The sequence below is a fragment of the Podarcis vaucheri genome (assembly GCF_965113315.1).
Source record: "Podarcis vaucheri genome assembly, chromosome: 13".
Classification (NCBI taxonomy): Eukaryota; Metazoa; Chordata; class Lepidosauria; order Squamata; family Lacertidae; genus Podarcis; species Podarcis vaucheri.
In genome coordinates, this window is record NC_138751.1 from 25,581,840 (window position 1) to 25,601,191 (window position 19,352).

The 19,352-nt window shown below is 46.8% G+C and overlaps 2 protein-coding genes across 2 annotated transcripts; both read right to left on the reverse strand.

Moving 5' to 3' along the window:
* Window positions 1-587: 587 nt before the first annotated feature.
* Window positions 588-1,559, reverse strand: LOC309517462 (olfactory receptor 14A16-like; the record flags this gene model as incomplete). The annotated part of the gene is made up of 1 exon (XM_082196695.1): window positions 588-1,559. One exon carries the CDS (start codon window positions 1,557-1,559, stop codon window positions 588-590), a length of 972 nt encoding a protein of 323 aa, XP_082052821.1.
* Window positions 1,560-13,977: 12,418 nt separating this feature from the next.
* On the reverse strand, window positions 13,978-14,909 carry LOC309517463 (olfactory receptor 14A16-like; the record flags this gene model as incomplete). Its single annotated transcript, XM_082196696.1, has 1 exon — window positions 13,978-14,909. The coding sequence occupies exon 1, from the start codon at window positions 14,851-14,853 to the stop codon at window positions 13,978-13,980; it is 876 nt and encodes a 291-aa protein (XP_082052822.1). The 5' UTR covers window positions 14,854-14,909.
* Between the last annotated feature and the right edge of the window lie 4,443 nt (window positions 14,910-19,352).

Genomic DNA, 19,352 nt, shown 5'->3' on the forward strand with positions numbered 1-19,352 from the left:
CCTTTGCAGAAAATGAGGCACAATTGAGTCTCTAATGTCTTTATGATATATGGTTTATTTTATACATATATACAACCTTTAGCCTTCAATGGAGTGGCACACAGCAGCAGCACCCCATAACATGCAAGCTTAATCTAAGGCAGCATCACCAGAATCCATGTCTTCTGCAGCCTATCTTGTAAGGCACATTCAAGATGTTCTCCTTTCCACTTCTTCCTTACAGTTCACCTAAGTTCTGGTCTCATTTTGTAACACAGGAGAAGGTCTCTCCTTTGGCATCCTAGAGTTTATTACCTCAAAAATATCTAGCATTTCACACTTATTCACACTTTGCCCTTTGATGTTTTGAACTGCTAAAGAATAATGCCCTCCAGGTGTTCACCTCACACAAAAATTAGTCTACTACATAACCCATGAAGTGTGCCCACTTAACCAGCTTTACATATGTTTAATATGGAGGCTTACCAGAGAGTCCACTATACTTCTTCCTAATACACTAGGAACTGGCCATTTTCAGGTTATAAATCCTATTATTTACTGAACCTAAACATTGGTATCACAGATCTAAAACAATACTTAGAGAGATTTCACCTTTTCAGAATAAGCCATAAAGAGATATTAACAGAAGCTTGCCTGAAACCAAGTAATTTTGATAATGCATTTTTAATCTCTGTATTTCTCATACTGTAGATTATTGGATTGAACATGGGTGGAACAAAAGTATACATCAAAGTTAATGCAAAGTCCAGATCAGATGGAGTTTTAGATGGAGGCCTAAGGTAAGCAAAACATCCTGTGAAACAAAATACGAAGAAGACAACAAGGTGGGGTATGCAAGTGGAGAAGGCCTTTTTCCTTCCCTGAACAGAAGGAATTTTCAGGACAACAGTGAAGATGTGTACATAAGTGACAACAATGAAGACAAAGCAGCCAGTCACCATGATTACACTCACCACCAAAACTCCAATTTCTGTTAGGTATAAGTTTGAGCAGGCAAGTGTAAGTAAATGTGGGATCTCACAGAAGAACTGATTGACAATGTTTGAACAGAAAGGTGTAGCAAAGGTTGCACTAGTGTGCATGACTGCATTAAGGAATCCAGTGACCCACACACCAGCAACCATTTGTATACAGGCTGCCCTGTTTATCACCATTTCATATTGGAATGGATTGCAAATGGCAACATAGCGATCGTATGCCATGACTGTAAGCAGGGCAGTATCAGATGATAAAAAGAAAACAAATGAGAGAACCTGAGCAACACATCCAGTATAAGAAATGTGTCTGGTGTTCATGAGAGAATTGGCTATGGATTTGGGGATAGTGACTGAAACAGCAATTAGGTCCTGTATGGCCAAGTTCATCAGAAAGAAGTACATGGGAGTGTGAAGGTGATGGTCAAAGGCTACTGCAGAGATAATGAGAAGATTCCCGAATACAGTTGCCAGGTACAATACCAAGAAGAGGAAGAAGTGTAGAATCTGCATTTCTCGGATTGCTGAGAACTCCTGAAGTAGAAATTCAGAAACAGAGGATTCGTTACCTATTCTTGCATTCATTACTATAATGCTTGCTGCCTCTGGAAAAACAAAAACACGACAACAGGAAGATCAACATCGGTTGTTGTTATTCAGGCGCCGACTTATAAGAAATATTGGGGGAGCCCGTGAAAGCTCATGAATAATAAATAAGCTCATGAATATGCAGATAAAGTGGCGCCACCTCCTCGTGAGCGAATAGGGGAGAGCGTGCTGCGCCTATTAATCAGCTCTGAAGAAAATTGGGTGGAGCTTTTGGGAGGGAGGGCAGGAGGCATGCAGCCCGACCCTGTGCATTTTGGGCTGGGGGAGGGGCGGCGGTGGCGCTCTGCTGGAGGGGCACCCGAGATTATTGAGGGGGCGGAGCCCCCCCAAACGAATTTTTGAGGGGGCTCGGGCCCCCTCAGGCCCCATGGAGTCAGCGCCTATGTTGTTATTGAGCTTTATTGGCATAAATATTTAAACATTGTTTTAAATCCTCTTCTGATAACAAATATTTAACAAGGAAGTAAAAATATTTAACAAGAAGGAAGTAGACAAAAAATGTAATAACAAATCTTCATCAAAGCAGGAGTTAGCTTTTAATCCTTTATAGCGAATGCACCCTTATTTTAAAATGAGATACTGTTATTTTAAAACTGGATGATGGTGCTGCTCTCAATCTCTGGAAAATGAACGATGCCATTGCTGGAGATGTAACATGGAAGTCCTACCACAATCCTTCCCATACTTTCTTAGGGTTGCCATATTTCAAAAAGTAAAAACCAGAATGCCACTGTCAGAGCTGCTACCAGGTCCCAGCTCACATAGGACCACGCCACACAGCGTCCACTTTAAAAGAGTCTTTATTGAGTTACAGGTTTCATTTCCGAACTGCAGCGTGCAGCTCTACACCTTCTGCTCTAGGTCGGCGAAGACCCGTCTGAGTCCCCGCCTCTTGCACACCAGCTTAATACCCTAGCCTTGCTCCACCTCCTTCGCCTCTCCCTACGTCTCTGGGTCCTTCTGCCCCCCTGGGCCTCCTCCCTTCTACTCTCCTCTGACGCTGACCCCCCTGATCCTTCTGCCTCCTTGCGGCGGGCTTTAGGACCTGGCTCACTCTCCGGGCTGCTTACTGCTCCAGCTTCCGCTGCATTTGAACTTGGCGCGCGCGCCCAACTCTCTACTTTCCTCTTGACCGTTGCCTCGCTCTCTGAGGAGGGCGTGACCACCCCTGACTCGTGCCCTCCCTCCTGCTGACAGCCTCCGGAACCCGATGCCTGGCTACCTTCCTCCCTGCTGCTCTCAGTCTTGAGCGTGGGTCCCGACTTCCAGCTGCTGCCGCCCTCAGTTATGAGCGTGGGTCCCGACTTCCAGCTGCTGCTCTCTGAATCTCCTCTGTTCCCTTCCTCCTGGGGTGTCCCCCCGGATCCCCCCCTTGCTCTGCTCACTGGGGCTCCCTTTTGGGAGTCCTCTGACTCACTGCTTAGGCTTGGAGATCTCGGGTCGTCATCATCACTCATTCTCCCTTCGGCTTCCTCCCCCTCGCTCTCTGTTTCCACCCTTCTCTGCGTCTCTGCTTCTGAACCCCTGACATCCATCCCCCCCTCGAAGCCCCCCCTTCCCCCCTCCCCGCTGTCAGGTGTGGGTGCTGGGCGCTCCATCATCATGGGAGGGAATGCTGGATACAGGTCGCTCCCCGGGGGTGGCCGCCAACTGAAGACCTCCGAGTCTTCCCCCTCGCGGTCGTCGACGTTGACTTGTTGCTCTTCCATCTCTGTACCGCCGTGCTCGAACCCGAGGTCCTCCCCGAACACGTCCATGTCAGTCTCTGCGTCGGTCGCTCGACCTGGCATCTCCAGCCACTTCCTGCGCCATCGCTCCTCCGGTCGATCGTCCCACCAATACGAGTTGCCTGATGCCGAACCTGCCGGTGAACCTTCTGGGGAACGGGTGCTCCGTGCGGGTTCCCCTTCTGAGTCGAATCCATGGAACGTGCTGGAAGAAAGTGTGGGTGTGAACAACCAGTCGTCGAAGAAGCTCGCTGGCATGGGTTTGTGTGGGAAGAGGGCATGAAACTCGTCCTTGAGCAGGGGTTCCTCCAAGGCGTAGTCTGGTACCCAGCTATTGGCGCTGGCCCGGGTGCCCTCTCTGGCTAAGAGGTATTCGACTCCCTCTTCCCCCCATCTGGAGTCCAAAATCTCCGTGACCTCGTTGATGTGGTCCTGGTGCTTCACCTCCCGCGTCTCCGTCCGTTCCCGGAGCGGACTTGGCGCCGTCCCTGGCTCCTGGAACCTGTGAGGTGCCTTGTAGGGAGTGAGCACCGACCTGTGGAACACCGGATGCATTCTGGAACCCTCCGGCAGCGCCAGTCGGAAGGCTACCGGGTTGATCTGCGCTTCGACTTGGTACGGACCGATCTGCTTGTGCCCCAACTTCTTCTTGGCAAGCGACCTGGTCGGCACTGCGTGGGCTGCCAACCAGACCCAGTCTCCCACTTGGATCACTTCGCCAACCCGCCTGTGCTTGTCAGCTTGCACCTTGTAGGCGTGCTTAGCTAGCTCCAGCTGCCGTCTGAGTTGATCGTGGACCGCCTGCAGCTCTGACGCGAACGCGTCCGCCGTCTGTGGTTCTCCTTCCCCCACTCTCTCCAGTCCCGGGAAGGTTCTGGGATTCCTCCCATTGTTGGCAAAGAACGGCGTCACTCCTGTGGACACGTGCTTCGTGTTGTTGTAAGCGAACTCGGCTAGCGGCAGGTAATCCACCCACGTCGCAGGCTGTTGATTGGCATAGCATCTCAGGTACTGCTGCATGATGGCATTGACCCTCTCTGCTTGCCCGTTGGTCTGCGGGTGTCTTGCTGATGCCAGATTGACCTTGACATTTAGAAAACCCATCAGCTTCTGCCAGAAAGACGAGATGAACTGGCGTCCGCGGTCGGACAGGATAGACCGTGGCAGGCCATGCACTTTGAACACGTGATCTATGAACAGTTTGGCGGTTTGTTCCGCCGTGGCCACCTTCGCACACGGAATGAAATGTGCCATCTTGGTGAACAAGTCCACCACCACTAGCACAGCTGTCTTGCCTCTCGAGTTGGGTAAATCCGTCACAAAGTCCAGGGCCACCCTCTCCCACGGTTCAAACGGTGTCTGCAGCGGTTCTAACAGTCCCGCCGGTGGTCTGTGTACCGGCTTGGCCCTCTGGCAGGTGTCGCACCTCGCGACGTAGTCCGCGACCTCTCCTCTCAGCCTGGGCCACCAGAAGTCTCTCGCGACTAATTCCATCGTTTTCTCTGTGCCAAAGTGACCGGCCGTGGGTGCGTCGTGCAACTGTTGCAGTACCTTGGCGCGAAGGTCGTCTCCTGGTACATAGACAGCCCCTTTGCGTAGGAGCAAGCCGTCCCGCACCTGGAACTCGTCCGTGGTAGCCGTGCCTCTGAGCAGTTCCGCCATCTTGTCTTGCGCGAATGAGTCGTCCCGCAATGCACGTCGCACCGCATCCAGGTCTACTGTAGCTGAGGCACACGCCCACGCCGTCGGTGCGAAGATGTGCATGGCCGCCGCTGGCGTCACCTCTTCTAGGTATTGCGGTTTTCGGGACAGTGCATCCGCCATGATGTTGGTGTCGCCTGGGACGTACTCTATTCGGAAATTGAAGTCAGCAAAGAACTCCGCCCAACGTATCTGCCTCTGGTTCAGGAACTGAGCCGTGCGCCAGTGCTCCAGATTCTTGTGGTCCGTGCAGACCTGCACCGTGTGCTTGGCGCCGATTAGGAAGTGCCTCCACGCCTTGAAAGCTGCATGAATGGCCAGCAACTCCCTGTCCCAGATGGTGTAGTTCTGCTCCGACTTGCTGAGCTTTCTGGAGTAGAACGCTCCCGGCCGCCACACCCCCTGCGGGTCTCGCTGCAGCAGGACAGCTCCCACGGCTCTGTCTGACGCGTCTGTCTCTACCCTCAACGGTTTACTGGGGTCGATATGCAGCAGTTGCTTCTCCGATGCGAAGAGATGCTTGAGCGCTTGAAAGGACTGTTCCGCCTGCTCCGTCCAGATGAATTTCTTTTTTTTGGAGCTGAGCGTGTCCGTAATTGCTGCCGTCTGCATCGCGAACCCCTTGATAAACTTGCGATAGAAGTTGGCGAAGCCGACAAACCGCTGGACCTCCTTCCGGTTGCGCGGGCTTTTCCAATCCAATACCGCACGAACCTTGGTGCTGTCCATGGCTATCCCCTTGTCCGACAACTTGTATCCCAGGAAATCCACCTCCGTCGTGTCGAACTGGCACTTCTCCAGCTTGGCGTACAGTCTATGTTGTTGCAACCTGCTGAGCACCTCCCTCACGTCTCGGTCGTGAGCTTGCTGCGAGTCAGAGAAAATCAGGATGTCATCCAGGAAGCAGACGCATGTCTTGTAGAGGAGTCCCTCCAACACGTGATGCATAAAAGCTTGAAAACAGTGAGAGCCATTTTGTAATCCAAAGGGCATAACTCTGTATTCGTAGGTGCCCAGCGGTGTGAACATGGCCGTCTTCCACTCATCGCCCTCCCGCATGCGGATGAGATTGTACGCCCCTCGCAGGTCCAACTTGGTGAACACGCGTCCCTTGCGCACCGTCGCGAGGAGGTCGTCAATCCTGGGCATGGGGTAATCAGACGGTTTGGTCATCTGGTTCAAAAGGCGGTAGTCCACAACTAGTCTTTTTTGGGGCGTGTCTTTCTTTTTCACGAAGAAAACGGGACTGCCCCCCACTGCCTTGGACTCTCGGATGAAGCCACGCTCCAGATTATGCTCGATGAACTGTTTGAGTTCCTGCATTTCATCTTCAGACATGGAGTATAGCCGCCCCTTCGGCAGCGTCGCCCCCGGTAGGAGGTCAATCTTGCAGTCATATGGCCGGTGAGGGGGTAGCTTGTCCGCCTCCTTCTCGCAGAAGACCTCCAAAAAGCTCGCGTATTTGTGGGGGACCGCTTGCAACGTTCCCAACTGCAGTTGTGATTCCTCCTCCTCTCCCTCCCGTCGGGGCAGGATGCAGTGTTCTGCGCAATAAGAGGAGCCGAAGATCAGTTGTCTCTGGTACCAAGCCAGTGTCGGACTGTGCCTGTCCAGCCAACTCATGCCCAACACAATGGGCGTGTCCGACAGTTGGGTGACATTAAAACTGATGACTTCCCTGTGGTTGCCAAGGCGCATCACCATCGGTGGCGTCTGCTTCACCACCTGCCCCCCTAGCAACTCTCTGCCATCCACTGTGACGACTTGCAGGGGCAGAGTGGCAGGTAATAGCTGTATAGCGTGCTGCTCCACAAAGCTCTGCGCTATAAAGTCTGCGTTGCTTCCAGAATCCACAGAAAGCGGCACTTCGATAGTGACGCCGTCGGGTAGCTGGAGAGATGCTGTGAGCTGCACTACTGGTTTGGGTGGGAGGGGATCCGTGGGTTGCAAGATTGCTGGGGACTGCTTCACAGATGCGTCTGGCTGGGCCCCAGTGCCTCCGTCTCCAGCCAGACATTGTCGTTTCCCTGCTGTGGTTCTCCTTGCTGCGTTGCTGCAGTCACCATTGCTGAGGCTGCAGTGTGCTTGTGGAGCCTCCGGGGACACTCCTTCGCCAAATGGCCTGGATCCTCGCAGATGTAACACTTCCTGTTCCCTCTAGGAGGCTTCGCTTTCACTGCTGCCGGTGCTAGGGCTCTGGCTGCTGACTGAGCCCTTGCACCTCCAACCTCCATCGGTTCCCCTCCCCCTCCTGGCGGAGGTGTGGATTGCGCACGCGCTGCTTCCCTCGGAACGAAAGAGAAACTTCTCGCTGCTTCGCGCCCTCCACGTCCTTCATCTCTGCACCATGGACGTTCTTCCAGCCTCACCCCCACAGTCAGCGCCCTTTGGACCACCTCCTGCGTGCTTCGGGGCCTCTCCCCCCTTGCAATTTCATCCTTAACCGCTGAACTTAGACCCTCCCAGAAGAGGTCTCTGACAGGGGGCGAATCCCGATCCCATTCTAAAACACTGACCAGCGCAAAAAATCGGGCGTGATACTGCCGGACGCTCGCCCTCCCTTGTTTTAGTCCATGAATCTCCCGTCTGGCAAGATCCACATCAATAGTAGACAAAAAACACGCATCCATCGCTTTGATAAAGGCATCTGCATTCTGAAGCGCCGGATCTTTATCCCTCCACAAATTGCGTAGCCAGGCTTTGGCATCCCCATGCAAATGGGACAATATGAACCCCACCTTCTCTTCCTCATCTCTAAAGTCTTTTGCCAGCAGTTGCAGTGCGCACATTACGTCTGCTCTAAAATTAGGGTACTGTTGCAAAGTCCCGTCGAAGTGAGCCACAAGCCCTCCTGCTCTCCGTGCCAATCCCACGCCCTCCGGTCTGGGTCCCGGTTGCCCTTGCTTAACAAGCATTTCAAACCTGGCGTGTAGGTCTCTGTAGGCGGCTGTAGTCTCCTCCTCCCGTTTCTTGGAAGCCAATACCTCTGAGGACAACTGGGTCACTGCCTCTTGCAGCGCGGAGATCCTCTGTTCTTCCGTCATCTTGCTAACCTTTGTGAGCTCGCTTACAGACACCCCTCTTCCTCCCCTAGCGGCTTCTGCTCCCGCTGCGAGGTTTCAGGTTTCTGAAGCTTTGAAGAGACGGGTCTTACTGTCAGAGCTGCTACCAGGTCCCAGCTCACATAGGACCACGCCACACAGCGTCCACTTTAAAAGAGTCTTTATTGAGTTACAGGTTTCATTTCCGAACTGCAGCGTGCAGCTCTACACCTTCTGCTCTAGGTCGGCGAAGACCCGTCTGAGTCCCCGCCTCTTGCACACCAGCTTAATACCCTAGCCTTGCTCCACCTCCTTCGCCTCTCCCTACGTCTCTGGGTCCTTCTGCCCCCCTGGGCCTCCTCCCTTCTACTCTCCTCTGACGCTGACCCCCCTGATCCTTCTGCCTCCTTGCGGCGGGCTTTAGGACCTGGCTCACTCTCCGGGCTGCTTACTGCTCCAGCTTCCGCTGCATTTGAACTTGGCGCGCGCGCCCAACTCTCTACTTTCCTCTTGACCGTTGCCTCGCTCTCTGAGGAGGGCGTGACCACCCCTGACTCGTGCCCTCCCTCCTGCTGACAGCCTCCGGAACCCGATGCCTGGCTACCTTCCTCCCTGCTGCTCTCAGTCTTGAGCGTGGGTCCCGACTTCCAGCTGCTGCCGCCCTCAGTTATGAGCGTGGGTCCCGACTTCCAGCTGCTGCTCTCTGAATCTCCTCTGTTCCCTTCCTCCTGGGGTGTCCCCCCGGATCCCCCCCTTGCTCTGCTCACTGGGGCTCCCTTTTGGGAGTCCTCTGACTCACTGCTTAGGCTTGGAGATCTCGGGTCGTCATCATCACTCATTCTCCCTTCGGCTTCCTCCCCCTCGCTCTCTGTTTCCACCCTTCTCTGCGTCTCTGCTTCTGAACCCCTGACAGCCACCAAAATTGTTGAGCCAAAAAACGTGATTTTTCAATTGACTTGTCTAAGATCCAGGACAAAGTGCTGCCTTTCGGAATTCCCCACCCCTCCAGATGTCAATTCCGCCTTTGAAATCCAGGTTATGTTCAGACATATGGCAACCCTATACTCAGAGGGCAGATGCCTCTTGCTATCATGTACATATTTACAAAACGTATCTTGAGAGCAAGATTCAGTATCAAAACTGATCTTGATAGTTGCTTCAGTTTTGATACTGAATTACAGCAACACTTAACTCTAGGATGATGGTTCAAGCTTTTTGTATTAATTCCCTATGCCTGTCACAACTTGGGTGCGTAACAGCTTGATTCCTAATATCCCTGTTTGATCAGTGAGGCCTTTGACTGAGTAACTGGTAGTGCTTCCACACGACTCAGACACATAGCTGATACTCACCAGCAGACATGCATTCAGTATTCTGGGCTCAATGCTTTGCAACTCCTTCCTAGTTGAGATCACAGAAGTTTCAATTGTTTAATCTTGGTTGTATGTTTCTAACCTTAATATGTACTGTGCACAGACCACAGTCTTATGTATGTACAAATGTATAGGCTCTTGAAGAGAAGCTTATAACTGCTTTACTTGTCTTCACTCACAAGTAGCTGCACTGAAGGTTTATTCTTGGTTGTAGCTCATGGCTGATGAGGAGAGAGGCTAACCACTAGTCCTGCTTTGGATGATGTGCTAAATCAAATCCTGATATAGCTTAAGATAACAGTAAAAGGATGCGGGTGGCGCTGTGGTCTAAACCACTGAGCCTCTTGGGCTTGCAGATCAGAAGATCAGTGGTTCAAATCTGCACAACAGGGTGAGCTCCTGTTGCTCAGTCACAGCTCCTGCCAACCTAACAGTTCAAACGCACATCAAAGTGCAAGTAGATAAATGGGTACTGCTCTGGCGGGAAGGTAAATGGCGTTTCCGTGCGCTGCTCTGGTTTTGGTGTTTTGTTGCGCCTAGTCATGCTGGCCACATAACCCGGAAAAACTGTCTGCGGACGAACGCTGGCTTCCTCAGCCTGTAAAGTGAGATGAGCGCTGCAACCCCAGAGTCGTCTGCAACTGGACTTAACTCCCAGGGGTCCTTTACCTTTACTTTTTTTAACAGTAAAAAGGACCATGGAGGAGCAAACCTACTGTAATCTAGGAGGCTGCACATTTGTGTAATCTCACTAAATTAAGATTTGCAATTAGCTTGTCATGGAAACCAGGACATTGGGTATTCTATGTGCAGTCTATCTAGGTTTCAGGAGAGACCACATAGCAAGCAGGATTTCACGTTCTACACAATACACAATAGTAGTATTGTCTGGACTTAACACTCCAAAAACTACCCATGTATCACTAAAGTTATAAAAATATAAACATCTTACTCTTTTCCTTTATAGAAAATAGATTCCCAGAAGCAATTTCTTCATTTCTTTAAGATGTTCTGTATTCTTCTAGCCACTCAAGGATGTATTTTTTTCAAAAAGATATCACCTGCTCATTGTCTTCTGTGAAAGCAAAAATGTTTCTATACTCTTACAGAAAGATGATTTTACTATGTGATGGAAATTTATTATTATTATTATTATAGTTTTGTTCCTGGGAGTTTGGTCTCAAGAGCCTCAAATAAATAAGCAATTGTGTTCCTTGGACTCAGGAGTCCCACAAAAATTAGCAGCGGTGTTCATTAAGGCTTGGTCCTAGGAGTCCAAAACGAATTATACAAAGTATGTAAACGTATGAACATACTTAAACTAGAATAAACCACCAACACTTAGATTTGTTTACATTCCTGTTTCTAAAAAGTATACTATGTAATACTATTAAAAATGATAATGTCAATGCCATACAAGTCTTTCTGGAACCTTCTTGTTTCAACTGGACCTTCTCAGACTCATTTCTGATAGTTGTATGGGGTATAACTAGCTCAGTGTTCCCCATGTACAGTAATTTCCCCTTACCCACCGTGTTCTCCCATTTAGGATATCTGGAGAAGATGCCGTTTATTACATTTAATATATATTCATCTGAGGTCTGTATTTTATACGGTCTGAGAGCTAGTTCTTCATTAACAACATCCCTATGTGTCCCTGAGATATCATCATGCATTCAACCCTCACCTTTGGTTGCAGAAGACTCTATGCTCATAACCCTGTTCCATAATATCACTTTTGTCTCAGTATCTTATGTATCTGGGACTGGACACCTTGTGTTAAATCAGAGTTAAGGTGTTAACACGCATGGTGGCTTGGTCCTGAGTTTTCTATGAAACAAGAGTTCATCAGGGGAACTTGCCTGCTCTAAGGATGTGGCCCTGTAACTTTGAAATGCCATACAAGGATCCAAAGCCTTTTTTTTTAGCAAATATTTTATAATTTTCAAATACAAGGGCCAGCAGCTCTTTTTCTATTTGTGCATGGTTACATTTGTGGTTGGTGAGACTTGTCTCCGGAGTTTCCATATGTATGTGGGATTTAAGGTCTATTAATGTAGACTTGTCCATGGAGTTTTCTTGGCAGGGATACTGGAGTGGGTTGCCAGTTCCTCCTCCAGGTGGATCACGTTTGGTCAAAACTCTCCACTATGACCTGTTCATCTTGGGTGCCCTGCTCGGCATAGTTCATAGCTTCTCTGAGTTATTCAAGCCCCTTCACCACGGCAAGGCGATCCCATGAAGGGGATCCCATGGACTGCAAGAAGATCAAACCTATCCATTCTTAAGGAAATAAGCCCTGAGTGCTCACTGGAAGGACAGATCGTGAAGCTGAGGCTCCAATACTTTGGCCACCTCATGAGAAGAGAAGACTCCCTGGAAAAGACCCTGATTTTGGGAAAGATGGAGGGCACAAGGAGAAGGGGACGACAGAGAACGAGATGGTTGGATAGTGTTCTCGAAGCTACCAGCATGAGTTTGACCAAACTGCGGGAGACAGTGGAAGACAGAAATGCCTGGCGTTCTCTGGTCCATGGGGTCACGAAGAGTCGGACACGACTAAACGACTAAACAACAACAACAATGTAGACTTCTGTTGCTTAGGGCAAAATATAGTGACTGATAATCTAATAAATAAATTAACCATTTAACATAATTTTTTTTTAAATATCCCTTCACTAAAGCAGTTCCTATGCCTTCTCTGGAGGCAACTATGGGCAATTCATAATCAGAATATTGTGTTCAAATCTTTAGACTATGTTAGCATACCATGTCTACAGAATATGAAGTTCTTTTCATTTATTCATACAGATTCCATACATTTGAGTACTTCCAGCCTTGTGAGGTCCAAAGGAATTTGCAAGGAACATGTGTCACTTGTCTTTTTGGCTATGTTATTTAGATGTTATATACATCGTTCACTTTGCCCATTCCTCCAAAAACATAAGGGTACATCTGTTCAACGTGAATGTCTTTTAAAATAAAAAAAAAAATCCTTCCAGTAGCACCTTAAAGACCAACTAAGTTAGTTCTTGGTATGAGCTTTCGTGTGCATGCACACTTCTTCAGATACACTGAAACAGAAGTTGCCAGATCCTTCTATATAGTGAGAAGGTGGGGAGGGGTATTACTCAGAAGGGTGGTGGGAATGGGAGATTGGCAGATAGCTGAGATGAGCCTGTAGATGACCTCCCCACCTTCTCACTATACCCCTCCCCACCTTCTCACTATATAGAAGGATCTGGCAACTTCTGTTTCAGTGTATCTGAAGAAGTGTGCATGCACACGAAAGCTCATACCAAGAACTAACTTAGTTGGTCTTTAAGGTGCTACTGGAAAGAATTTTTTTATTTTGACTATGGCAGACCAACACGGCTACCTATCTGTGAATGTCTTTTGTTTGGCAAATTGCGTGTCATCTTTCAATGAATCCCAGAGCATGACTAGTTTTTCTCTCTCCAAGAAATAGTTTTGTATTCCCATACACTATCACAAATAGGATGAACTCTATCAGTTCTGGGGAGCTTACCCCCAACTCCCTGTGTGGAATTACTTTCCCTGTGTGAAACTCTAGTCTTATATTTTCCGAAAGTATGTGGTTTTGTTTTTTAAGAGTTTGAGAAATTGTGTCAGTGGCCACTGTGTCAATTTCCCTAACTAAAGATGGGAGGTGGGATACATGAACAACTTCCTGGGTTTTTAAAAGATACAGCTGTTTTAACTCTTTCTTGGTAAAAAAACAACAACAGCACCAGCCAGGTGTTTTACTTATGGGAAGGATGCCCTGTGTCCACTTATCTGCCACCAAAGGCTCAAAGTAATGAGGAGGCACTTCTGGAACAATTTTATATACAGTATACAATGAGGATTCCAGCTTAATAGTCACTATGGTATGGTACAACACTTCATTTTAGAAATGTTACTTATGTGGGGCACAATAATTTCAGGCAAAAATTCTTTACAGAGAACATTTAAGCCCCAGTTAGCACTCTTATTTAAAACTATTTTCGGGATAGATTATTTCCATCTAAAATGGACATTTGTTAATTCTAGCAAGAATCTCACAGCCCCTTCTAGGATTTTTTTCTCAGCCTCAGGGAAGCAAATTGGCTTGCCCTCTAAAACTAATCCCTAAATCCAATCAGAACAGGTCCTTCTCATCTGAAGTTCCTAAACAAGGGCTTATCCACACTTTTACTTCTTCCATAGTTAGAAACCAAGGATGTGAATAGGGTTGTTTTCTCCTTTCCCTACTCATTTCCTCGGGAAAACCCATTTTAGCTTTAAATAAAAAGAAATGTTATTCTACGGAAAAGCTTGTTATCAGATGAATGCTGTTGGAGAAGAGAAAGGGTTAGACCTGCACTAAATGATAAACAGTCCCTCTCTAAATGCATAATTAACAGGCTATGTGAACAGAGAAGCAACAATGTTAATGGTATATCTACGCTGGAGGTCCTTTTGACACCCAGCAGATTTTGAGTCTGCATATCAAAATGTATCTAGAAGCTGTAACTGGTCATGATATCTCCACAGTTCCTCATGCTTAGACCTACAGAAAGAAATGTAACCTTTTCAGGATAAGTCTGGAAAAGATATTAATAGAAGAGTGCTTCACACCCAAGAGCTTTGATACAGCATTTTTAATCTCCTTATTTCTCATGCTGTAAATTATTGGATTGAACATGGGTGGTACAATGGTATACATCACAGTTATTGCAAAGTCGCCATTAGATGGAATTTTTGAGGGAGGCCTAAGGTAAGCAAAACATCCTGTGAAACAAAATAAGGAGAAGACAGCCAGGTGTGGTATGCAAGTGGAGAAGGCTTTTTTCCTTCCCTGAATAGAAGGGAGTTTCACAACCACAGTAAAGATGTGTACATAAGTGACAACAATGAAGACAAAACATCCAAACACAAGTATTATACTCACCACTATAGCTCCAATTTCCAGTAGGTAGAAGTTTGAGCAGGCAAGTGTAAGTAACTGTGGGACCTCACAGAAGAACTGATTGACAATGTTGGAGCAGAAAGGGGTTGCAAAAGTTGCACTCGTGTGCATGACTGCATTAAGAATTCCAGCAACCCACACACCAGCAACCATTTGTTTGCAGACTGCCCTGTTCATCACCATTTCATATTGTAATGGATTGCAAATGGCAACATAGCGATCATATGCCATGAGTGTAAGAAGGGCAACATCAGATGATACAAAGAAAAAGAATAAAAGCACTTGAGAAATGCATCCAGCATAAGAAATGTGTCTCATATTCATGAGGGAATTGGCCATCGATTTAGGGATGGTGACAGAAACAGCCCCTAGGTCCTGGATGGCCAAGTTCATCAGAAAGAAGTACATGGGAGTGTGAAGGTGGTGGTCAAAAGCTATGGCAGAGATGATGAGAAGATTCCCAAATACAATTACCATGTACAATACCAGGAACAGAGAGAAGTGTAGAATCTGCAGTTCCCGTACAGCTGAAAACTCCAGGAGTAGAAATTCAGTGACAGAGGATTCATTGGCTATCTTTGCATTCATTACTAAAAAGACTGGTGCTTCTAGAAGAAAACAGGAAGATAAGTATAGGTTTAAGTCCTCTTCTGATAACTTATATTTAGTAACCAATACTGCTTTGGATGTGGTTTTTGTGGGAAATAGATTTAAAAGAAAGAAGTGAACAAAATAGTTTAATAATAAATCTTCATCTGAAGGAGAACTTAGCTGTCAACTCTATATTGATACTGCACCATCGTCCTAAGTACTGCTAAGTAGTGCTTTTTCTTCTGGGAATTATAGGGGCAGAACTACCCAAACAGTATAGAAATTTATTCATGTATGTGACTACAGCAGCAAGAAATTTGGCTTAGCTTGTCATGGAAACCAGGTCACTGGTTTTTCTATGTGCAGTCTATGTCAGGTTTCAGGAAAAACCTAAAACAAGCACTATTTCCCATTCTACACAATAGACTATAGTAGCATTGTCTGCATTTTGTTCTCCGAAACATATCCAGGTACAACTAATGTTATAAAAATATAAACATCTTACTATTTTTTTTATAAGAAATAGATTTCCAGATGCAATTTCTTCATCACTTTAAGATGTTCTGTATTCTTCTAGCCACTTGTGAATCTTTTTTTCTTTTTAAAAAATCTCTCCGTCTTTTTCTTCTGAGACAGTGAAAATGTTTGTATATACTTGCAGAACGATGATTTTACCATGGGGTGAAAAATTAGTACCATCGTTATATTTATGTTCTTGGGAGCTTGGTCTCAAGAGCCCCAAACAAATTAGCAATTGTTTTCCTGGATGCTTGGACTCAAGAGTCACACACGAAACAGCCATGGTGTTTTTTTAGACTTTGCCCCATGGGTCTAACACAAATACTGAAAATATGCAACTAAACCATCCTGTTTCAAAACAACTTACTATATAATATTTAAAATACCTGTGTGAGATATGACCAGCTCAGTATCCCCCCCACCACTGTGTTCTTTCTACTTCTGCTATTCTTTCCTCCCTTTTATGATATCTGAACTATATACTTTCTGTTGCATTTGAATATTTGACAATCCGAGGTCCTGTATTTGATATGATCTGGGAGTTACTTTCTGTTAAGAGTCCTACATGTCTATATGACACCATCATACCTTTTGACCGTCACCTTCTCGGCAGGAAGGCGAGATGTTTGGGCAATAGTGTCAAGCTCAATGCCCAAGTAAGTCATTGTAGTGATCGGACCCTCAGTCTTTTCATTCGCTAAAGGGACCCCCCAGCTCTTCCGCCATGGACATGAAGGCCTGTAGCAAGGCCGTACAGTCATTTGCATTACTTGCAACCAAAATAAAGTCATCCAAGTAATGCCCCACCCCTTCAAAACCAGATTTAAATTTCAGCGCCCATTCAAGCAAGGTGCTGAAGGTCTCAAAAGCAGCACAAGCTATTGAACACCCCATTGGCATTGCTTTATCAATGAAATACGCACCCTGGAATTTAAAACCTAACCAACGATAGTCTTCAGGAGGAGGCGAAATGCAGATTTGATGTCGCATTTAGCCAGGAAAGCACCCCTTCCGAAACCCCAAACCAGTTTTACAGCTTGATCAAAGGATGCATATTTCACCGTGCACAGCTCCTGGGGAATAGCATCATTAACTGAAGCCCCCTTTGGGTAAGAAAGCTTATGTATCATCCTGAATTCCCCAGGGGCCTTTTTTGGGACAATGCCAAGCGGCGAAATGTGCAGCTGATCAATGGGGGGTTCTGCGAATGGACCAGCAACCCTACCAGCCAAAATTTCCTTCTGAATCTTTTTCATTGCTATGTCTGGTCTCTCCAGAACTGACTTCTGATGGGGGGGCAACTGGAATTGGGGGTGAAAGCAACTGGAATTCTGAACCCTTGGGAAAACCCATCCCATAGGAGACGGGCAGCTTGTCTATTAGGATATAGGTTTAACAGCGTTCTTAGGGGTTGGAGCTTAATCGGGGAGTGAGCTGGGTCTAGAGACAAATTAGTAGCAATTTCCTGCTGCCCCGTGGACAGGTCCTGACGCACCTGAGGGGGCACCCCGGTTTCCCTGGTGGAGGTGACCCCTGCCCCCTGAAAGGGCTCCTGTTTGCTCTTGTAGCAGCCGGGTGGTTGCCCAAACACTTGTCACATTCATGTAAGTACTTACAAGAGGTGCGCTGGCAGGCCCCTTTATTGAAATCCCAGCAGTGCTTACGCCGTTTTGTGTCCACCTTACCAGCTTTTACTTGGTCGTGTGTTTTCTTTTCGATGTAAGGCCCCACGTGCTCCATCCAGTAGTTATTTTCCCTTTGATCTCAGTGCGTGGAGGATAACAGCGAGGCATTCCTACGAAAATCCTCGTCATACGAGATGGCAGCCTCATCTCCAACCAATTCTTGAGCCCTTCTCACGTGTGCCAGATAAGATGCAAGGTGCAACCCACGTTTTGGATAAGCCCCTAACACTATCCCCATGAATACCTGGTAGCCGTTGAGGGTTGAGCCAGTTCTCGAATGTACGCACCGCCCGAGGGGATCTATATCTTTTCCTCCCGTAATGCCACTTTTTCTCCCCTTTTCCCTTTACTTGTGCAGGCAGTAGCAACGTGAACATATCTATGAAATTCCCGTTCAATATCTTATCCCTTTTTCTCTTAGAAAGGTGGTTACCCAAGATAAAATCAGTAGACAAGTGCGTTGAAACTTTAACATCTTCCACTACTGCCCCATCTTTCCATTCAAGAGTACCGTTAAAGGTTTTTCAGTGAGAATTGGCCCTCCTCTCAAGGATCCACAAGGGAACACCAGTCTCTTCAACCTCCCCCCAGTATGTTTCCATGGGAGCATCGCTATCACCCTCAGAAGAAGAGGTACCTGTCTCATCCTCAGAATCGGAGTTGTCCCTCCTGCTCTTCTTCAACATGTGCTTCTTCTTAGCTTCCCGCTTCTCTCTGCGGGTGCTGCTGTCTTGCGGGGCTGGGTGATTGGGAGTTGACACCGCCTGCTGTGGGGGTAACTCTTCATCTGAAGATGACCCCTCCGCCGGGCTGTGGAGAGCTGGAGGATCCTGGAAAACACTAGGGACGCCAATTACCCCCTGGGTTGTATCTGATGGGGTGGCATTAGGTTGTTTAGACTTTCGTGAGCCAGCCTTGGATTTTTGTGCACTGGCCTTGGCCTTCTGTGTACTAGACTTGGCCTTCTGTGCCTGTGCAGTTTGCAAATGTGTTTGGGGGCGACTGGGAAGCCCCATGCCTTGATGTGACGTGCCAGCCACGGCTAAAGAGGGTCCAGCCTGGCCCTGCTGGCGGGGGTGTGTGTGTCGGGGATGCAACCTTGTGAAATCTCAACTATGGCAGGAGCCGGGGCCACAGGAGGCCCGCATTGCACGTAAAATGCTTGAATAGCCAAAAACAATTCAGCTAAGGTTTGCGGATTACCGTGTGTGACAGGTACTAGCACGCCACCCGTCTGGGATGCCTGGGGATTGCCGCTGTTTGCCATGGAGTCGGGCTTTTGAAACAGCCACTCACTTATGTATGTATGTATGTATGTATGTATGTATGTATAACTGCCTATTTAGTTATTATTAATAATACTATTTTAATTTTAATTTTAATTTTTTATTTTATTTTATTTTATTATTATTATATTATTATTATTTATATATCTATATTTCTATTATTATTATTATTATTATTATTATTATTATTATTATTATTATATCTATATTTCTTTTATTATTCTAATTATTACAATTTATTTATATATATTTTAAATTGTTTATTATTTATTCTTCTTATTATTTTATTTGTTATTTATTTATATATATATATATCTATAGTTACTTGACTATTTATTTTAAATTCACTTAAACGCTACTGCTGCAATTATTAGGCAGTTGAAAAAGTTGATATGTACCCAAACAAAAGGACTCAAAGAATAGTACTGCAGCTGAAGTGCAAGGGCTCACCAACCTGGTAATATTTTTTTTTTGTTTAAATGGAGCCAAGAGTTACCCAGTAAATATTTCAGTTGCTTGGCCAGAAAAATGAATTATTCGAACACAAAGGTAGCCACCACAAAATAATCAAATATAGTTATCTATATCTAGGTTGACCAGAGAATGCCATCAAATAAATCAACCAGAGAATGCAATCAAAGCAGTCACCTCTAAAGAACTACCAATTAATTATTCAAAGACTTTTAAACAAAACCAATGAGTTATAGAAAATGCAAAGACCGCCCTCCCTGCAGCAATCTAGGATGAATTATTAAAGCAGGCAGAGCAGTGAAGTATTAATGTATAAGGCAGCGCAAAGGAAGGCTTAAAAGAATCCCGGCAGCACCATGAAATAAAGATAAATGATACGGTTAGAGATGACAGACTCACTTGAAAGAATTAATCTCCGTTCCCC